The sequence below is a fragment of the Corvus hawaiiensis genome, chromosome 2 (genome assembly GCF_020740725.1).
Source record: "Corvus hawaiiensis isolate bCorHaw1 chromosome 2, bCorHaw1.pri.cur, whole genome shotgun sequence".
NCBI lineage: Eukaryota > Metazoa > Chordata > Aves > Passeriformes > Corvidae > Corvus > Corvus hawaiiensis.
Genome location: NC_063214.1, coordinates 24,723,530 through 24,740,945, shown reverse-complemented (window position 1 = coordinate 24,740,945; position 17,416 = coordinate 24,723,530). Strand labels below are relative to the sequence as shown.

At 37.5% G+C, this 17,416-nt stretch overlaps 1 protein-coding gene across 8 annotated transcripts in view; it reads left to right on the top strand.

Annotated features, from left to right (window-relative positions):
• The window catches only part of STXBP5L (syntaxin binding protein 5L), a 190,453-nt gene that overhangs the window by 83,379 nt on the left and 89,658 nt on the right, over window positions 1–17,416 (top strand). For all 8 annotated transcript variants that reach the window (XM_048293886.1, XM_048293888.1, XM_048293892.1 and 5 more), the window contains exon 5: window positions 7,255–7,389. In XM_048293886.1, the coding sequence (XP_048149843.1) occupies window positions 7,255–7,389 (135 nt within the window). The remainder of the gene's footprint in view (window positions 1–7,254; window positions 7,390–17,416) is intronic.

Below are 17,416 nucleotides of genomic sequence, written 5' to 3'. Positions count from 1 at the left end.
TTCTAGCTGAAGTGGTAGTTAATTTGAAGAAATCAGAATTAAACAGAAAAGAGGAACCCCAAAGGTTCATTTCTTACATTCCAATCCACAAATTAAATTATTGCTCTTGTACAAGCAGCAGTGACTGTGATGAATACTTGTATCTAAACCAGTATAAAACAAAGATAAATAAAACTGTTCTGTGGACTGATTGGGTAAGATGAATAGTCTGAGATACCAAACTTGAAAGGAACATTGGCAAATAGAAGTATAGGTGTAGAAAGTAACTTGTTACCACTGCCTTGACTCCATTTTTCATACACATTTCTATGTAAGGAACACGTATTAAGTTGCCTCATGTAAAGCAATTCATTTTACTGTCTTTCTTTAAAACAGTGATCTCTACAGACTACAAGGTATAAGCTCAAGTAATGTCTTCAAGTGGTCATACTGTCTGCAGGTATTGGTAGTTCAGGCAGGAAATAGGCACAGTGATATGTGAGCTAAACAGTGACTTGTTTCACAGTTTTTAATTGTAAATAGTTTGTGACTTTCATTAATAACTTAGAATTTATTGGTTGAGATGATTCACTGAGTAGTTATGAACAGAATAGTCACATTCAGCTCTGAATTTGGTGGAAAAATAGAATTAAGTTCTAATTCTTACACTTCTCATTAGATACTCTTCACCTACCCAGTCCTGTCATCACCTTTATTTGCAGTGTATGCACTATAGTCTTAAAACAACAAATATATGAGCAGTCTGTATAACACTCTGGAAAAAATCCAGAGACAAAACTGTTCATGCAGTATTTTGAGAATATCATTTACCTTAATATTCCTGTTGTGCCCAGATGTTCCTAAATAACAATGTGGTTTATCCTATGCTATGGTGGCACCAGGATGCAATGCAATTTATGCTCAATGTGTTTTTAGCTTGACTTCAGTTTCTTCTATGTAAGTAATTAAAAGATAAAATAAGACAGATCAACTGATTTTAATTCAAAATAAATGTTGACTGCTGATGCTAGCAGAAAATATATGTGAAAGAGAATATTTTTCTTAATTGAAATCAAAACTAAATCTGTTTTTAAAAAACAAGTTGACTACAAGTATCAGTCTCAAAGGCACGTTTGGTTCATTCACTTTCTGCTAGGATCTGTGTGTGCAGGGCTGCTATGAGTTTCTGAAATTATCTTATATGGTATGTGTAGAATCTAGTTTGAATAGGAGAAATATTCATGTTGTGATTAGTATCACCAAGACCCTAAAAGGAAGAAACTCTCCAGATGTATTGAACTGCTCTATATTTCATTTGACTCTTAGCCAGCCAGTTAGTAATTTAAAGTATTTCCTGTACTTTCACATCAGCCCTAGAGACTTTGCGTACTCTCCAAGTAAGTTAAAATGAGAGTGGAAGTTAAACATTGGAACTCATAATAATGGAGTTCATCTTGGATTTCTGTCTTCCTAGGACTTCCTGGTATGTAACAACACCCCGTGTTGCAGAGGAAATGTTGTTATTAATGTGCACAGACCCAGTTCACATCTGTCTGGGGAACTGCACAACCATCTGCTGAAAACACATCACATCATGTGGATGGCAGACTGCATGAATGGCTGCTGCTGTACATGGTTTTTACATCTTACAGTGCTGATAAGCTCCAAATTTATATATAGACCAGGAAGAAAACTAAATACCTCCAGAGGCCAAATAGCTCATAATTTACATCCTTTGCTAGATCTGCTGGAAACAACTCCTTTTTTTCATTGTCAGTAGCTTTAACCTGTGCTTCTGTTTAGGCACGTCAGGTCAGCTACAAATTACTTCGCGTGAATATCTGTCTGAATCTTCCTGTGTCCATTTTGTGACTTAAAGCAATGATCTCAGCTTGAATATTCTCTACTGAACTGACAGAAAAGTAACCTTACACTTCCTGAGAATACTGGCTAGCCAGAAGCTATCTCAGTCCACTTTCAACCGCTGGAGAAGGAGGGGCACTAGATGAGTCTGATGTGCTTTGTTTTGTTTTAGTTTTGTTCAAAATTACCAAAAGATTAAGGGAGTATGAGGGAAGAAAATAAATTAGGTGGAAATAAATTGTGCTTGCTGATGGAGGGAGAAGAGGAGTGGTACAAAGTCCTGAGGCACCCCCAGCAGCTTTAGTTTTTCATTGTTGGGGTGAAGAAACCCTGCAGATACCAGGACAGAAGGGAAGGGCTTATGTAGTGGTTTTCCTCTGTCGTGAATATTCATTGAAGGCTACACAGGCCACAGATTCCTCTCAAAAAAGAGCTGCTTTGAAAAAGGACCTGACATAACATCAGTCTGTCATTGGCAAGTACCAGGGATGATGCCCAGTCTATCAGGTGGCAGTGCCAAGAGAACAGCTTTTGGGGATGACCAGCTGAAGGAAATAGCATAAATTAGCTGAGAGTACTGAAAGCATCAGAGGATGCTGGAGAAAATCCCTGGAGTCAGGGGAAGAGCCATAATCACTGCAATGAAAAGGAAGACTTTTGATAGCCATAACCTTCTTAAGAAGGTGATCAACTTCCTCAGCAGCTGCGTTCATCCATGCTGAGGCAATGCACTGTAATTGGGGTGTAAGACAGTGGCAGTCCCTTAGGCGTCACTGAGAGCAGAAGATGGGCCAGGACCATGACTGGCATGCCTTGGAGCTACTGGGACTGTTTCCTGTCAGCTACCCATGTTCCCAGGTTAATGCTCCTTCATGTTTTATCTCCCACTTTTCCTGTAAATTTGTGAGATTTCCTTATTTCCTGAGAACATGGACAGTGTAGTTTATTTTGGTAGGATTCTGAAATGAAGTTCAAGCTGATGTTTGTTTTCTGTAGGAGCTTACAGAAACTGAATTCCTCTGCCAGTCAGTGCTGGGCATAGGGGATACACAGTTTCTATGCTTGTTAGTATTTAAGATTTTCTGTATGAAGGGAAAAGCCATAGTATAAATTTAATTGCAGTTTTGATGTCCATGAATGAGCAATTAAATAATTAATTTGGAATAACTGTTTATCATTTTGACAAAAAGGCAATTTACTCTCCCCACTTCAGCAGCTCTCCCCACTCACCACCAGCAATAGTGTTCCAGGAAAACTTTACATACTAAAAATGGAAAAACAAAAATAACAAAGCAGAGGCGGAAAGAAATGTTCTCAAAATTATCTTTTCTCTTTCTTAGAGAAATACAAGTAATGTAATAAAGATGATTTTAAGTCATCTGAGAGTATTTACTAATACTTCAGAGAATATAGCATTCTAAATTATTTTAACATTGTAGTAATCTACTAATATGCAGTCAGTTTTTGGCCATGGTTGTTAGACTGTAGAGTGTTGTGATTTTCTGAAAAATATACCTTTTTAAGATTTGCTAGTCAGAATATATTCCTTTCTAAAATGTTTTGACAATGCCTCTTTCAGTTATTCCATTATGTCTTTTGTCTTACTTATGTAATTTTAGTTACGTTTTTAGGACCTTAGCAAAATAGTTTTCCTTACTTTATTCTGATTTAAGTGTTTTAGCTAGTACCTCGTGATTTTTTAAAAATTACATTCTATATCCTGTTTTGTCATTTGGAAGAATGATACAATGTTCCAGACTCTTCTGGCAGAATAGAAACACCTTTTTTGGGTATCAGTTCGTGGTTTTTACTATTTCTTACAATGATCGATAAGATTCATGTTGTGGTTTGCTGCTAAGAATGTATAATATCCACATTTCTGGCTGGCTTTCTGTTAAGTGATCAACATTGAGAAAATCCTCAAGTTTCCATTCAATTTGGTTGCATGTTATGTCAGTCAGATTGACAACCTGATTAAACTTTGTCAAAAGCACTTCTTACTGACATAATTCAGTACAACCCCTACCTTCTTAAGAAGAAAAATAGCCTTTCTTTCTTTCTTTCTGGCTTATTGTCTCGTTTTTGTAATGGCATCAAAGGACATCTTAATTTGCTTGTGGGATATATGACTAATAGAGTCATATAATAGAATACCTTTCATCCACAGTGAAAACTACAGTATGAGACTTCATTGTTTTCTCTTGAAGAAATCGTTATGTAATTTCAGTACTTACCGAGATGGAAGATATTCATTAAAAATCTGAGTCTTGCTTCAAAGTTTCCAAGCCTCAAAGTCAAGTTAATGTTTTCTGTAGAAGTGAAAAGTCAATAATATATAAATTAGTTTGAATTTAATTTACATAATGTAAAATAAAACTGGATTGTCTTTAAGGGAATACCATTTTCTTTTAAGCTCACATATTGCAAAAGGTTTCATGACATTTATACATTTCATAATTAGACATTTCATAATGTCTAGTAACAGTTTGGGTAAACAAGGAAGACTCATAGGGTAGTTTTCTTTGTGGAAGAAAAAACATACAAGAATATTTTCTTATCTGGCTGTCCCATAAATTTGTCATGACAAAATGAAATTATTTAAGAGGAAGTAGCTGATCTTAAGAAAACAGGAGAGGCGGTGGTGCATTTTTTTCATTCTTTAGCAATACCTAATTCCCTTTTGGTGCTTCATATTGTACATCCAGACTTACTAGTGACTGATGCCTGGGATTTCAGATAAGCTAGCAGGATATTAAGTCTAATAACTTATGGCCTAAATACTTATTAGTAGTTACTACGTTAGTCTGATTTTTCTCTTGCTGTAGGACCTTGTTCTTAAAGCATTATGTTCTTGGAATTTTAAACCTAAGGCAGGCAGACAGAGAACATGCAATATCTGGAAATGCAGACATCCACTTAGTCAGTTGGTTGTTGTGGCAGCGTGTCCTAGAGATCATGACGTAGAAACCAAAAAGGATGAAAAGCAGCCCAAAGCAGCCTCAAGCAGTGTGTGAGGTGATGTTGAAACTTTATTCATAATCAGCTGGATTCATTCTTGCACATGGGAGACCAAGTTTTCTGCAATACCCCATTCAGGGTTGTGAATGGATTTAACAGAGGACTGAAAAGTAGTATTGTCCTAGGTGGACTTCAACCTGTTTAGTCTGATGACACTACTGCAAGGATTTGGAGTAGCAGCATTCAAGTCAAATAGGGTTCACATTGGAACTCATGAATTTTTTGTCAGTCACTAGATAGCTATGTTTTCAACATTTTCAAGTCAAAATTGTCTTCTCTTCCTGTAATTTAACAGTTTACTACAAATGAGTGTTGAGTGACCTTCAACATGAAGTGATTTAAGAGGGTTTATCAACCAGAGGAGTTTTTTATGGGCTGGGACCTAACAAAGCACTCATATGCTCTGCAGTGAAAGAAAGAAGAGTAGAGGTAGTACAGAAATGCAAGAAATAAAACAACAAAAAAAAGACTAAATATTAATTTAACCAGAAGTGAAGGAAATGGTGTACCTGAAGAGAAAGCAGAAGAAGTGGAGTTGTTTAGTGTAAAGGAAAAGGATCAGGAAAGATGTGAAACTATTCCCATTTGAAACTATAAAGTCAAATGGGCAAATGGTGCTTTGCACCTGTTATGAGCAGAAGAATAAAGCTAATAGCTTGAACTCCATCAGGGATTATGTAGGGGACATACACCTTCTGCAGTTGTTTCTGTTGGATCTTTGTTGGTCTGACTGCACCCACAACATCAGTACTATGTTGCTGCTTGAAGGCATTTTCAGTTATGCATACTAAAATATAACTCCCATTCTCAAAGCAATTCTCTTGAAAAATTTGGTGCCCTTTCCACTAAAGGCTCCAGAATTGCTGCCAAAATTAGACAACTGATGGTAAAATTTAACCCTGTCCAGCTGGACAGAACAAAGCCTATCTCATATTTCAGTCTCACTTTAATCAACAAAACAAGATTTCTGTGAAGGGTAAGCCTTATTCCTGGTTCCATGATTCCACAATAATTTTCCCCATAAGTTAGGATGTGAAGACTCCATATTTCAGCTGTATTCAATCCAGTGTGATGCATAAGTACAAATAAGGGAATTTTCCTCGCTTGAATGAATTTAGCATTAAAGGGTACTGACAGTTTATTAGATACTCTGAAAACCACAGAACTATGCAAATACAGTGTATAATCTGTTTGGAACCTTTTTGTTTGTTGAGAGTACTTTACAGGGAACAATTACATAAAGTATATTTAATTTGTATAATTATTGAACAGTTCCTTAAAGAGTGGCAAATACTCAACTCAGAGGACTTTACTTGACTGTAATTGGAGAGAGCCAAATTACTGAAAGATTGCCAACACCCCTCTCACTCCTTCATAATAAATTCAGAAAGATTGCTGTACCATAAGAATGTAAATGTTAAATATGCATGGTTTTAAATACTGTATGTACTTTTTTGGGGGTTGGAGGCGCTAAGGAAAAAAATAAATCAATTTTGTATATAAAAGCCAGAAATAACCTGTTTGTGGAACTGAGTGATAAATATAACATACAACATACCAAGCAAAATAACTGGGTTTTTGTCAAAATTTACAAGTCTGTACCATAAGGTTGGATTAAGTTTCAGTCTCTGTAGGTAACATGCATTCACTTAAATATAAGTAGCAAATGTCTTCTCATCTCGATTTAGTTTTGTTTGAATGTATGTAGTATCTATGTAATAAGCATAGTATGAAAGTTACCTGAATCTACTCATTTGTCATCTGTGAAAACTTCTATATATTATCATGAGAAATTGTCATGACATCTTTCCAAGCTAATGTAGCACCTGTTCATCACCTTGTAATATGAATGTAGGATTCAGTGTGCCTGTGATAATTCAATTTTGATAAATGCTCTTATCGAAGGCCCTAGTCTTCCAGATGGCAAATAAATGAATGTTTTCTTGTGTGAATTATGGTGTTACACTTCTGTTGTACAAAACACGAATTCCACTGATGTCCACAAAACTCTGTGTGTTCAACTGGATAATCTGCTTATTCTAAGAAAGGAAATAAGAAAGCCGCCTTTGAGAGCCCTGAATACTATCAAAGTGCAATGTACATGCTCATGGAGATAGATAGACTTAGTTCAGTGCTCAAGTGATCCATCTCTTTTTTCCTGCCCTTAATATAGGCAGGCAGGATGGCCCTGTTTTGTTTCATGTTCTCTTTTATGATTTTCCTAGACATGACCCCCAGAACCTGCACATTTTTCAGAATGCCAACTGGGCAGGCTTTTCTCAAGTTATAAAGTGGAAAGAATAATTCTTTCAGCTGCAAAATTGTTTAAAAATATTGTTGATGTGATATTCAGTCACTTTTATTTTGTTGTTTTGTATTTTTTTTCTTTTCCAGGATTACTTACTGCCATCTACCTTTCCAGAGTAAATGGCTTTATGTTGGAACAGAGAGAGGAAATACACACATTGTAAATATTGAGTCCTTCATTCTTTCTGGATACGTTATCATGTGGAACAAGGCAATAGAACTGTAAGTGCAGGCTTTTTTTCATTTGTACGCATGGTCGTTTTCATGGCTGTCTTAAGTTTAATTTTTAAGAATTATTTGGTTCTGCAAATATAATCAGATCTTTTGAAGCCTTTAATTTCTGTGAATGCATTTGCAGTATTAACTGGTTTTTTACAGGACATTAGGAATCAGATTTATGTAATGTAATTATATTTCATATAAAAGAAAAAAAAATTTGGTGTACTGTTCCATGAAATACAGAAAGTCTGTAATCACCAAACTTCAGATTTTGCTATTTTTATGAGGAAATCTTGATCACCATATCCTCCATTCTATGAAGAGAATAATGGAGTGTATTTGCCCTAAGACTCTACAGAGAACTTTTCTTCATTGAGCTGTGAAATCATTTCAGTGAGAAGGGAGAGGGGGAGGTCTCTAGACCAAGCCTCCTGCTCAACACAGTGGGAATTTTAAGGTTAATTCAAACACATCAAAACCTGATGAAGTGATAGGAAACATAATGAGTGCCTATTAAATAATAGTTCTTTAACAAGCTAAGCCAGGTGCCTGTGTTGTGGGTATGAAATGGAAAGAGACATAAAAATCTGACTGGGATACATCTATGCTTCCTGCAGGTAAAAGCCTTGACAGAAATGAAAAACTCTTTCTCTGCTGCTTCCTCTGTGGAGTTCCAGCAAGAGGAACTTCTGTGGGAAAGCTCAGAGTACTTTTTGCAGTTCCTGAGATATTTGCTTCATGTTGTGAGCGACCTGTAACTTCTGGTAGTAAACTGAAATACACCCATCTCGGTGTACCAAGAGAACAGTATCTAAGAACAGGATTACAGGCCTGCAGTTCTCAAAAATTCATTCCTTCTTGTCCCTCTACTATTATTATTATACTAATCACTCTGTCCGCCAGGTTGACAAATTTGATGCCTCATTTTCTTCCTGCCCTTCTGCCCCCCCTAAACTTCATAGGCACAATTGGAAAAATCTAAGTTTACCTTCAAAGAACACAAAAACAAGGATTTATGTAGTAATCAGGATTCAGTCTGATGGTAAATCTTTCATCCAGTTCTCAGTTTTGGAATGTTTGGTTGTTCTGCCCCTGTGAGACTGCTCAGCTCTGTTAAGTAGTTTTTGGCTACAAAAAAGTACTGCTGGAAAACATGGTTTAATGAAAATTTTGATGAGTTATTCAGGTGGCAAGTATCCTAATTGTTTTCTATTTCTCACTTTGTTTTGGTGACATTGGCATATTGGAGGGCTCTTGGAATCCTGTATTTTAGAATGTATATGTTTACTCCATTGAGTAGATAACATCTTTAAGTTTTTGAGAACAATATGGTTTCATTTTGTGTGCGCTTCTAATTTTCTCTCCTCCAGAAATTAGGATGTTCTATTCTGTAGGGAAATAGATCCAAAAGTTTTTTATGGACTGGAAGCCTTCCACCAAGTTTCACTTCCCAATTAATTCAAAATTCTTCTGGATAAATGTTTTTTAAATTATTTTAATGGCCACAACAAACAATTTTCATGAGAATAGAATAGAATGATGCTTCTCTTTCTATGTGGGAAATAAGGGCTGCTTTCTAACAAGCTTCAGTACTGAGTTGACATAGGCTAGATGCTGTGCAATAAGCTCCCTCTCTGGAGCCTTCAAGGAAGCAAGGAGCCTCTACTATCTTCTTTGTATTGTGTATGGAGATCCATACCTATATTTTCCAAAATTTCTCTTCCATAAGTTGTGAAGGATAATGACTGCATAATAAAGATAGGCCGTGTCACCTCAAGCACTTGGAGGTGCTGTATGGTTACCAAAATATGTTCTTCTTCTAAAAAGCAAGTTTGCCATGTACTGTTTTGCTGACAGGTGAGCACAGGTATTCGTTCATTACTGCTTCTAGTTCTGCCACTCTTACAAGGATAAATTGATCCATGTAAGTGGTGTGCTTCTGTAAAGCTCCATCCTCTCCATGCAATCTCATCATGTACTCCTTGATACGGAGTGGAGGAAGTCGTCCCTGCAAATAGTTCGTGGGTGGACAGGAGATCCTGTGTGTCTCCAGATTAATTTCTCTGTATTAGAGGAAGAGGCTGGTGGGACTAAGGGTGATGTTTGCCACAGCAGCCACTTTTACAGATGCTATAGTCCTGCTGAAGTTGAAACTGGGTGACTCACTAAAGTAATATGAACTCTCTCTGGTAATAAACTATGATGTCTCTTCCAGTACTGTTGCTTTCCTGCACATAAAATGGAATGTAGATTAGCTTTTAAAGGAAATGTTATTAACTTAAAATGTACTTCATGAGACTGTTCTTATGATTGTAGACTTTCCTTTAGAATAGTACTGAGAAAAATGTTTGAGAGGACAGTTTTATTTTGGGCCATGGCTTATGTTCTGATTGGATTATATTTTTTAATCTTCACATTATTTTCACATAGTTTTTGCATATTTTTCACATTTTAGTATTTTAGAATCATAAAATAATTCATGTTGTAAGGCTTCTCTGTAATTTTGTAGACCAACTTCCTGCTCACACTAAGATCAGCTAAAAAGTCAGGTTGTTCACGGGTGTATAAATTCACAGGGCCTGTTGATGTTAGGTACTTTCAAAGATGAAAGAATATAGGAAAATATATGTATGTAAAATTCAGGAAAATCTTCAACCTTACAATAAACAGTGTAAAGGGCAATGGTGCTCATAACATTATGTTAAGCTCTGAGTTAATTATAACATTTCAGAGTGTGAGGTTAGGTTAGCTTGACGATGTTAGTATTCTCTGTAAAGCTTGGAAGGAGAGGAAGGCTTGGAAGAGTTACCTATTGTGCAATCATATGTCTGTCAAACTTCTTAGCAAGAGAAGACCAGTAAAAGCCATTGCTCTGCTGCTATATTCAAGTCCTCAGCTTACATGGAGCGTTTATAAATAAAATTTTAAGTGTGTCAAGTTTGTGTGTCATCTGCTCTAACAAGCCTGAAGGAGTTCATCCCTCTTCACGCAATTCTTACCCATTTTCTAAAACTGAAAGTCTACTGACACAACTTCTCTTTCTTTTAATCCCCCCCCTTTCTTTTCACTGATTTGTATCTACTTCTAATGAACTCTCCATGTAACACTCATCCTCAGAAACAAACAAACATTTTGAGTCAGTGAGGCCCATCAAATGACTGCAATAATTTTTTTGTCATAGTGATTCTGTTGCAGTGAAATACTGAGGTGAGGAGGCTTGGTAGGTTGAAGACTTGAAGGGGAAGCAGGTTTAGATGTAACATTTTTAGACTTTGCATGTGATGCAAGAAATCTGATCACCTTGTCCTGCATGGCCACTTTTACTTGCAAAGTTGACATTTGGTTTGGATGGATTTTTCTTGTGATTTTCTTGTCTACTTTTGTATCTGAAAGATCTGTAGAGCACTATATTTTTGAGTGATAGTGGTTTTATGACTTGTTCAGAAGTATCTAGTAGAGAAACATGTCAAAAAGATGATTGCAATACATATTTTATCATAGGGACTATTGTCTTCTCTTGCAGGAGAGATCATTCAGTGGGCTTAAACAGTATCTAACGTTAGTGAGAAATTAAGGCCTGAACAGCTAGTAGTGCAAAGGAAACAGGGTTTTTTTAAGATTATTTTCAGAACTAAGTTGTAACCAATTCTGGAAGTTACAGGAAAAATTTCCTTCTTAAATCATGTGCACTGTCTGTCTCAGTGGACTTGTCCTTGAACAGAGCTGAGAAAAAACACAAGCATATGGGTACCAATTCTTGTCTCAGCCATTTCTCTCATCTCATGAATTATCACTACTTCAGGCCGCACTGAAGCATCTTCTCAGCCAAGAATGAATAAATCAAAACTTTTTCACTTGTCATTTCTCTGTCATGTAACATAGCTAGTCCTTTGCCAGAGGGGTTTGAGGCTCACAATACTGTTTGGTTTTCTACTCTCTAATAAGCAAACATTTTCTCTTTTTCTTCCAAATGTTTGGAAACAGCTTTGGAAGAGAAGGATAGTCAATGAGCACAGCATGTCCCCATTTACTCCAACTACAGTGAGATCGATTTTCACAGCAGGATCATACACATTTGGGAAGGTCATCTAATGTTGGAAAGGAAAATAAGATCTTAATATGTGTCCACTGAACTCCAAAAATGAAAAATCTGCATTATAAGCTCCCAGTAAGATTCCAGTGTTCGAATACCCACTGTCTAATGAATGAATAACTGAAACTTGCCAAAATTTATGGCATTTGGAGTATCAAAGAATTGGGCAGACTGGAACTCAGTTATGACTGAGCCATAACTTGGTATCTCATTTCTTAGCCCTTTCTTTGCCCATCCCCATTTCCTAAAATGGTGAGTCAGAGTCAGTAGTTCCACAGCAGTGAGGGAAAGCAGTACAAAGGAGGAGAAGTAACAGTCTAGAAGTATCTGCTACCCCCTCTGTGTGTAGATCCAAATGGAGATAGTTATTAATATAAAAAAAGCACAAGTTTCAAGGCTTCCCACTTCTGGACATTTCAGAAAGTGTGTCTAAGACTTAGAGTTGCAACTTGAGGTTGAACTGATTCTTGATTACTCCAACGCCCAGCTTCGATCCACAGCACATGAACAATGTATCTAACTTACTCATTCTCTTAAATTTCTCTGTGGCTCTACCTGTGAAAAGAAGGTCTTAAATTCCCTGGAGCACTGCAACTTTATGTGAAGTGGAACTGTGGAAGATGTCTGACTACTGACGCTAAAGAAATATCTGTCTATGCACGTATTTTTTTAAGCACTGCCACATTCAGTCAACTTCAACTCCATAACAATGACTAATAGAAATGTTTTCTTTCTTTTTCCCCTCTCCTAACACCTTCTATCGCTTTCTAACACCAGATTTTCATTCTTCTCAGAAATCATATAGTACTTCTCAAATTGTGCAGGCTATTTTTTCTCTCAAAAGGAAAATTGTTTTGATTCGATTCTATTTTGTCATAGTGTACTTCTACCTCCTTTAAAGATTGTCTTGGTGTTTGAAGTTCTTATGACAGTATTAAAGTCACTTGATTTCTTAGACTGCATAAAACATTCCAGGATAATTGAGGAATATATCATCTAGGTATTTTCCACATTTTCCTGGGTTCAGATTATAACATTGTTAAAGACTTCTTTTTGAGCTTTTCCATTTTAGGATAAAATAATTAAATAAAAGCTTCCATCCTTACAAGTCTCTTAAAGACTGTTTTACAGTGACTGGTTTCTTAATTTCAGTCCAATTCTTCTGAGTCAGAGTCACGTCTTACAGCATAACCACTCTCTCATCTCCCCAAATGAACATACACCAAGTAAATTAATACCTGCTGCTGTCAGGAACAACTTCTGATGAAGTGCAAAACAACTCAAATTATCAGTATCTTCTTAGCAAACTTCTAGTTTTAGTTCTGTATAGCTGTCATGGGAATCTTTCAATTCTGCAGTCTGTTTTTGTGGGCTTAAAGGTCAACAAAAACTATGAAATATTGCAGACTTTTGTATCATTAGCTCATACTTTCTTCTTGCTCTATTGAAGTTAGCTTTCATTTCAGAAATTTTTTACTTCAAATCATTGCTGATAGTTTTTGGACTTGACCTTCTTTTTTTCTTTTTTCTTTCTGCTGTGTATTGACTTGGATTTGTGTTTTATCCTTTTTGTGCCTTTTCAGAGCTTTTATTTTCTCAGTCATTCTCAGCTGTACCCCGGCTACTATTTGAGAATGAAAAATTCCCTGCTCAGTTTTTTCATTTATGCTTTATTGTCACCTGCTGATTCTTCATTATTTTTCCCTTTCTCGAGGGATAGGACCTAGTTAGTTTTTATGCAGTTCCCCAAAGCCAGCTTGAGGGAATGCCTATACACAAATATCTGTCATCAACAGCTGAGTGTTTTATTCACAATAGCTTCAAATCTGATTGGTTTTCCAGGACCTCTTTGTCCTTTCCAGGAGCTGTTGGATCTCTGCTTTTGCATTTAATGTAATTCAACCGTGGGGTTTTTTCCTTTGTAGGCAGTTCCACAATGACAGTGTCCAACTCCCCAGTCTCCTTGACAACTTTACTGTAATACCAATGAGGAGAAACAGAACATTTTATGTATACTAAAACTGCTTGAGGCAAAATGGGTTTTGTGTGTAGACATTTCCACATGCAGTATAATTTACTGTGTGAAAGTAGTAATTACTGTATCTGTAGCTCTGATAGTGTTTCATGAGTTCTATAAAATGATATTATTGATATAATGTAGTTAACTAAATAATTTCTTTGTTTAATCCTGCTTGTAGTGCAGTCATGACATCTACCCTCAGGAGAAATTGACTGTAGAGCCTAATGCCTCGCTGTCCTTTTACAAGCAGCTCTTCCCTAGGGCTCCAAAAGATACTGCTATTGTTTCTATTTATACATACCTTCCTTGAGGAGACAAGGAGATGCAAGAAGTGAGGCACTGATCTGCCTTTGGCAGACAATTCCTGGTCGTAATGTGGCACAAAAGACTAGATTTGGGCTCCTCACCACAGTCCTGTACCAGAAGGGAGATAACATCACTTCAAGAGAAGCAAACCACAGATTTATCGTGTCACTCCTTCTGTGTCCAGCCATCGGGCAGGCTCAGAGCAACAAGCAAAAGGTCTTGCAGAATGATGGAGGAAGTTGCAATGCTTTCGCACAGTTTTCTTCCTCACTCCACCTGAACTGAGGTTATTTTGTATCAGTTTATCCTCCCACAAACATCTCCCCCAAGATGGGACTGTGCATGTTCATTCAAAACCGAACAGCAAACTTTATGCTGCATCTTGGGAATATTCCTTGTTATGTAGTCCAAAGAGGAATCAGTTTTGATGCAAATACTTTCCTTGCCATGTATAAAAAAATCAATGTTTCTTGGAGCCCTGGAAAGGCAGTGCAGGAGCACTGCCAGGGACTTGGCTTTACACTTCCAAGAAGCTTCAAGGAACATCTGTTGTCATCTGTGTGTGATCTTATCTGTGATGGCACATGTGAAATCAGTTTTAGTATATACAACTATTTGAAAAAGATCCTTTCTGCTTTCCTGACAGAAGCTGTGTTATGACTGCCAAACTTAATAAACTCTCTACTTACTCTTACCTATGTATAAACAAAGCTGGCCTCTGTTAAGCAGTCAAGGAAATTGTGGTGGGTGGGTCCTGGCTCGTTGTGAGACCTCCACCCAACTGCTCTCTCACTCCCCATCCTCAACAGGACAGGAAAAGAAAATATGATGAAAAAGTTCATGAGTCAAGGTAAAGACAGGAAAGTAACTTGCCAGCTGCTGTCAATGGAGAAACCAGACTTGACTTGAAAAAATTATTTTAATTTATTGGCAGTTAAAATAGAGTAGAATGGTGAGAAACAAAGACAAAAACTAAAGCACCTTCTCCCCAAATCCTCATTTTTCCTAGACCAAGGATGTATGTGTGAAAGCTAAATGATGATTTGTTAAGTCCTTTGATAGAGTGACATACCTGACAGTCTTAAATTTAATAGAAGTGAAAGAAAAAGTAAGAAGCCAGAGCAAGCCAGGTATTATATAAAACAACTGAATTATTAAAATACCAAGAAGTAATATGAATACTTATATCACATATAGAGGAAAGACAATGAGGAAAAATAAAATCTCGTACACTTAGTGCATAGACTGCTGTGTTTGGTATTGACTTTGCTGATAGTGTATATAAAGCTGTTATTCAACAAAACTAAAGAAATAGCTAGGTGCATAATAATTAAATTATAATTCTCCTAAAAGAGATAAAAAGTGCCTAATAAAAAAAAAATACCCAAACCCTACAACATTAATACAATGTAGTAAATCCCAGGATCCTCCAGCTACAGTGAATTCAAGAAGGAAATGGAGGAGATAGGAAAATGTATGATATTAGTGAAGGTTTCTCCTTTCAGCTGAGGTTTTAGCATGGAAATCTGAGGCTATACCCCTGCAGGAATATAAGATAAAAATGAGACTGGTAGTAAAAGACAAGGGTTTTTATACCATTTGCAGAGGAACAATGAGTTTGTGTGACTATGAAAGTATACTTAGCCTAAAGAGTAGATGACAGCTCCTGTAAGAATTTGCTTCTACCCAAAGACAAATCAATACATTCTTTGGTAAGCAATGTCATATGTGTCTTACAAAGAAACTGATTGCACAGATTTATCTAAACTGTTCCTGACAAAGAGCTGACTAAATGTAATCAATCTTTACCTTAGAAAGACAGTATGCTCTTTTCCTTTCTCCCTCCATTTGTCATGATTCTGCCAATATTCCTGGTCATGTACCAATACTGGAACGGCCAAGCAACCCAGCCTGCATCCTGGTTGGTTCAATGGGCTGGGATAGCTGCCCAAACCATTATGCTTTGTCAGCCTCCATGTGCTTCTGCTACCATCTTGTTTGTTCCCAGCTTTGTCATATCTGATGGTTGCTTGCCTCTGCTCTCTCTTCTGTCATCTGTCTGTGGTTCTTACCTGGCTGAAAACTGAAAATTCTTACACTGTCTCTGCTCTTCTTGTTTTTTCCTCTTATTCTTACCCTTCTTCCTTTGCCCATCATGGCACAGGCAGCATATACTCCAAACAGACCTGTTTTTTTCCATCAATGCACTCTGACCAGTTCAGACAGGTGAACCTATATCAGGAGCAACATTTGAAGCAGCCTAGAATGTTCCAAACTATCATATCCACTCCCTCAGACAGATGTACAAGACGTGTGTAGGTCTAAGCACTGCTTGCAAACAACCTCATCTTGCCCCTCAGTTCCCTGTCACTGCCTACCTACCCCGCCTGCTCCAAGGCCTGGTGTTGTGCAAATTATACTTTTTTTTCAGCATAGGTTACTCAGAAACAGAAGCTCAGCTAAAGGGGTCCCCTCTGGTAAGCTGGCTTGGATAGGAATGACAGCCAGATCTCCTGCTGTCTGCATCTTTGTAAAAATGGTTGTGTGCCGTGTCTCAGGCCAAGTGGGTACTTGCTGCTGGCACCATGAAAGGCAGTCTGTATTGAATGTTACTGAATAAAATGTCTGTCCACTGCTTTCCTGCTGGTCTCATTTCTGTGATAGGATATGCTGCAAAACACTCTTGCAGAAACCTTGCTCGTGGAGACCTCATGTAGGAAAGTAACATGCTGCATGTCCAGGACGTCTGGAGTAATTTTTCACTGTCCTTAGCTCAGAAATAAATATCAGACAAGATCTTTGCCTCTCTGCTTTGGCCCAGCTTTGGTGCATGATGAAATAGTTAAAATACTTAAAACATTATGTGGACAAAACATATCGAGGCCAGAGAAAAGTGTGCATGCTTCTAAGAGTGTTGGAGCATACTGTTTTGGGAGGAAGGAGCCTATGAGGCTATGGATCAGCCCACAGTGTTTTAATGTATGAGTTGCCTGGGAATTTTTGCGTACCACTCTCAGTCTTGATTTGGAGTTGGACCTGTAGAACAGAGGCTGGTTTTGCTATAGTGCAGTGTTCAGCCAAAGGAAGAGACCATTATTTTAGGAAAATCCTTTGAGCAGTTTGGCTGGAGAACCTTGTTTTGGTTTGTTTCTATAATTCTCTTGCAGATTGTTTTAAAACTTGGAGCCTAGCTCGCTTTATGTATGGCTTCCAGATAAATTCTTCACTTTATGGGCTCTGCCAATCCCTGCCATGTTTTTTTTCCTGGTGACCTTTGGTGAACCAAGACCGGTCATGCGTGTCTAGATCCTAAGCTGAACTCCAAGGGGCATGTACTCTGACCCCAGAACCTAGATGGAAGAAAGGTCCTCCTCTGTGCAGGCATTCAGTGTGGACTGGTGCTTGTCTTCTTGCTCTGTATGGCTGCCAGGGCCTGAAGGTCTGGTCAGAAAAGATGATAGATGAAAAATCTCCATCTGTCCAATCAGTTTCCTATGATTTGCATTTGCTGTCAGGAGCAGGACATTAGTAACTTCAGTGCTAAGTTGCATACGATGCAGTTAGTACACATTGCAAAAAGGGAGGGGATGCAAGGAATGGTTATTAATCTT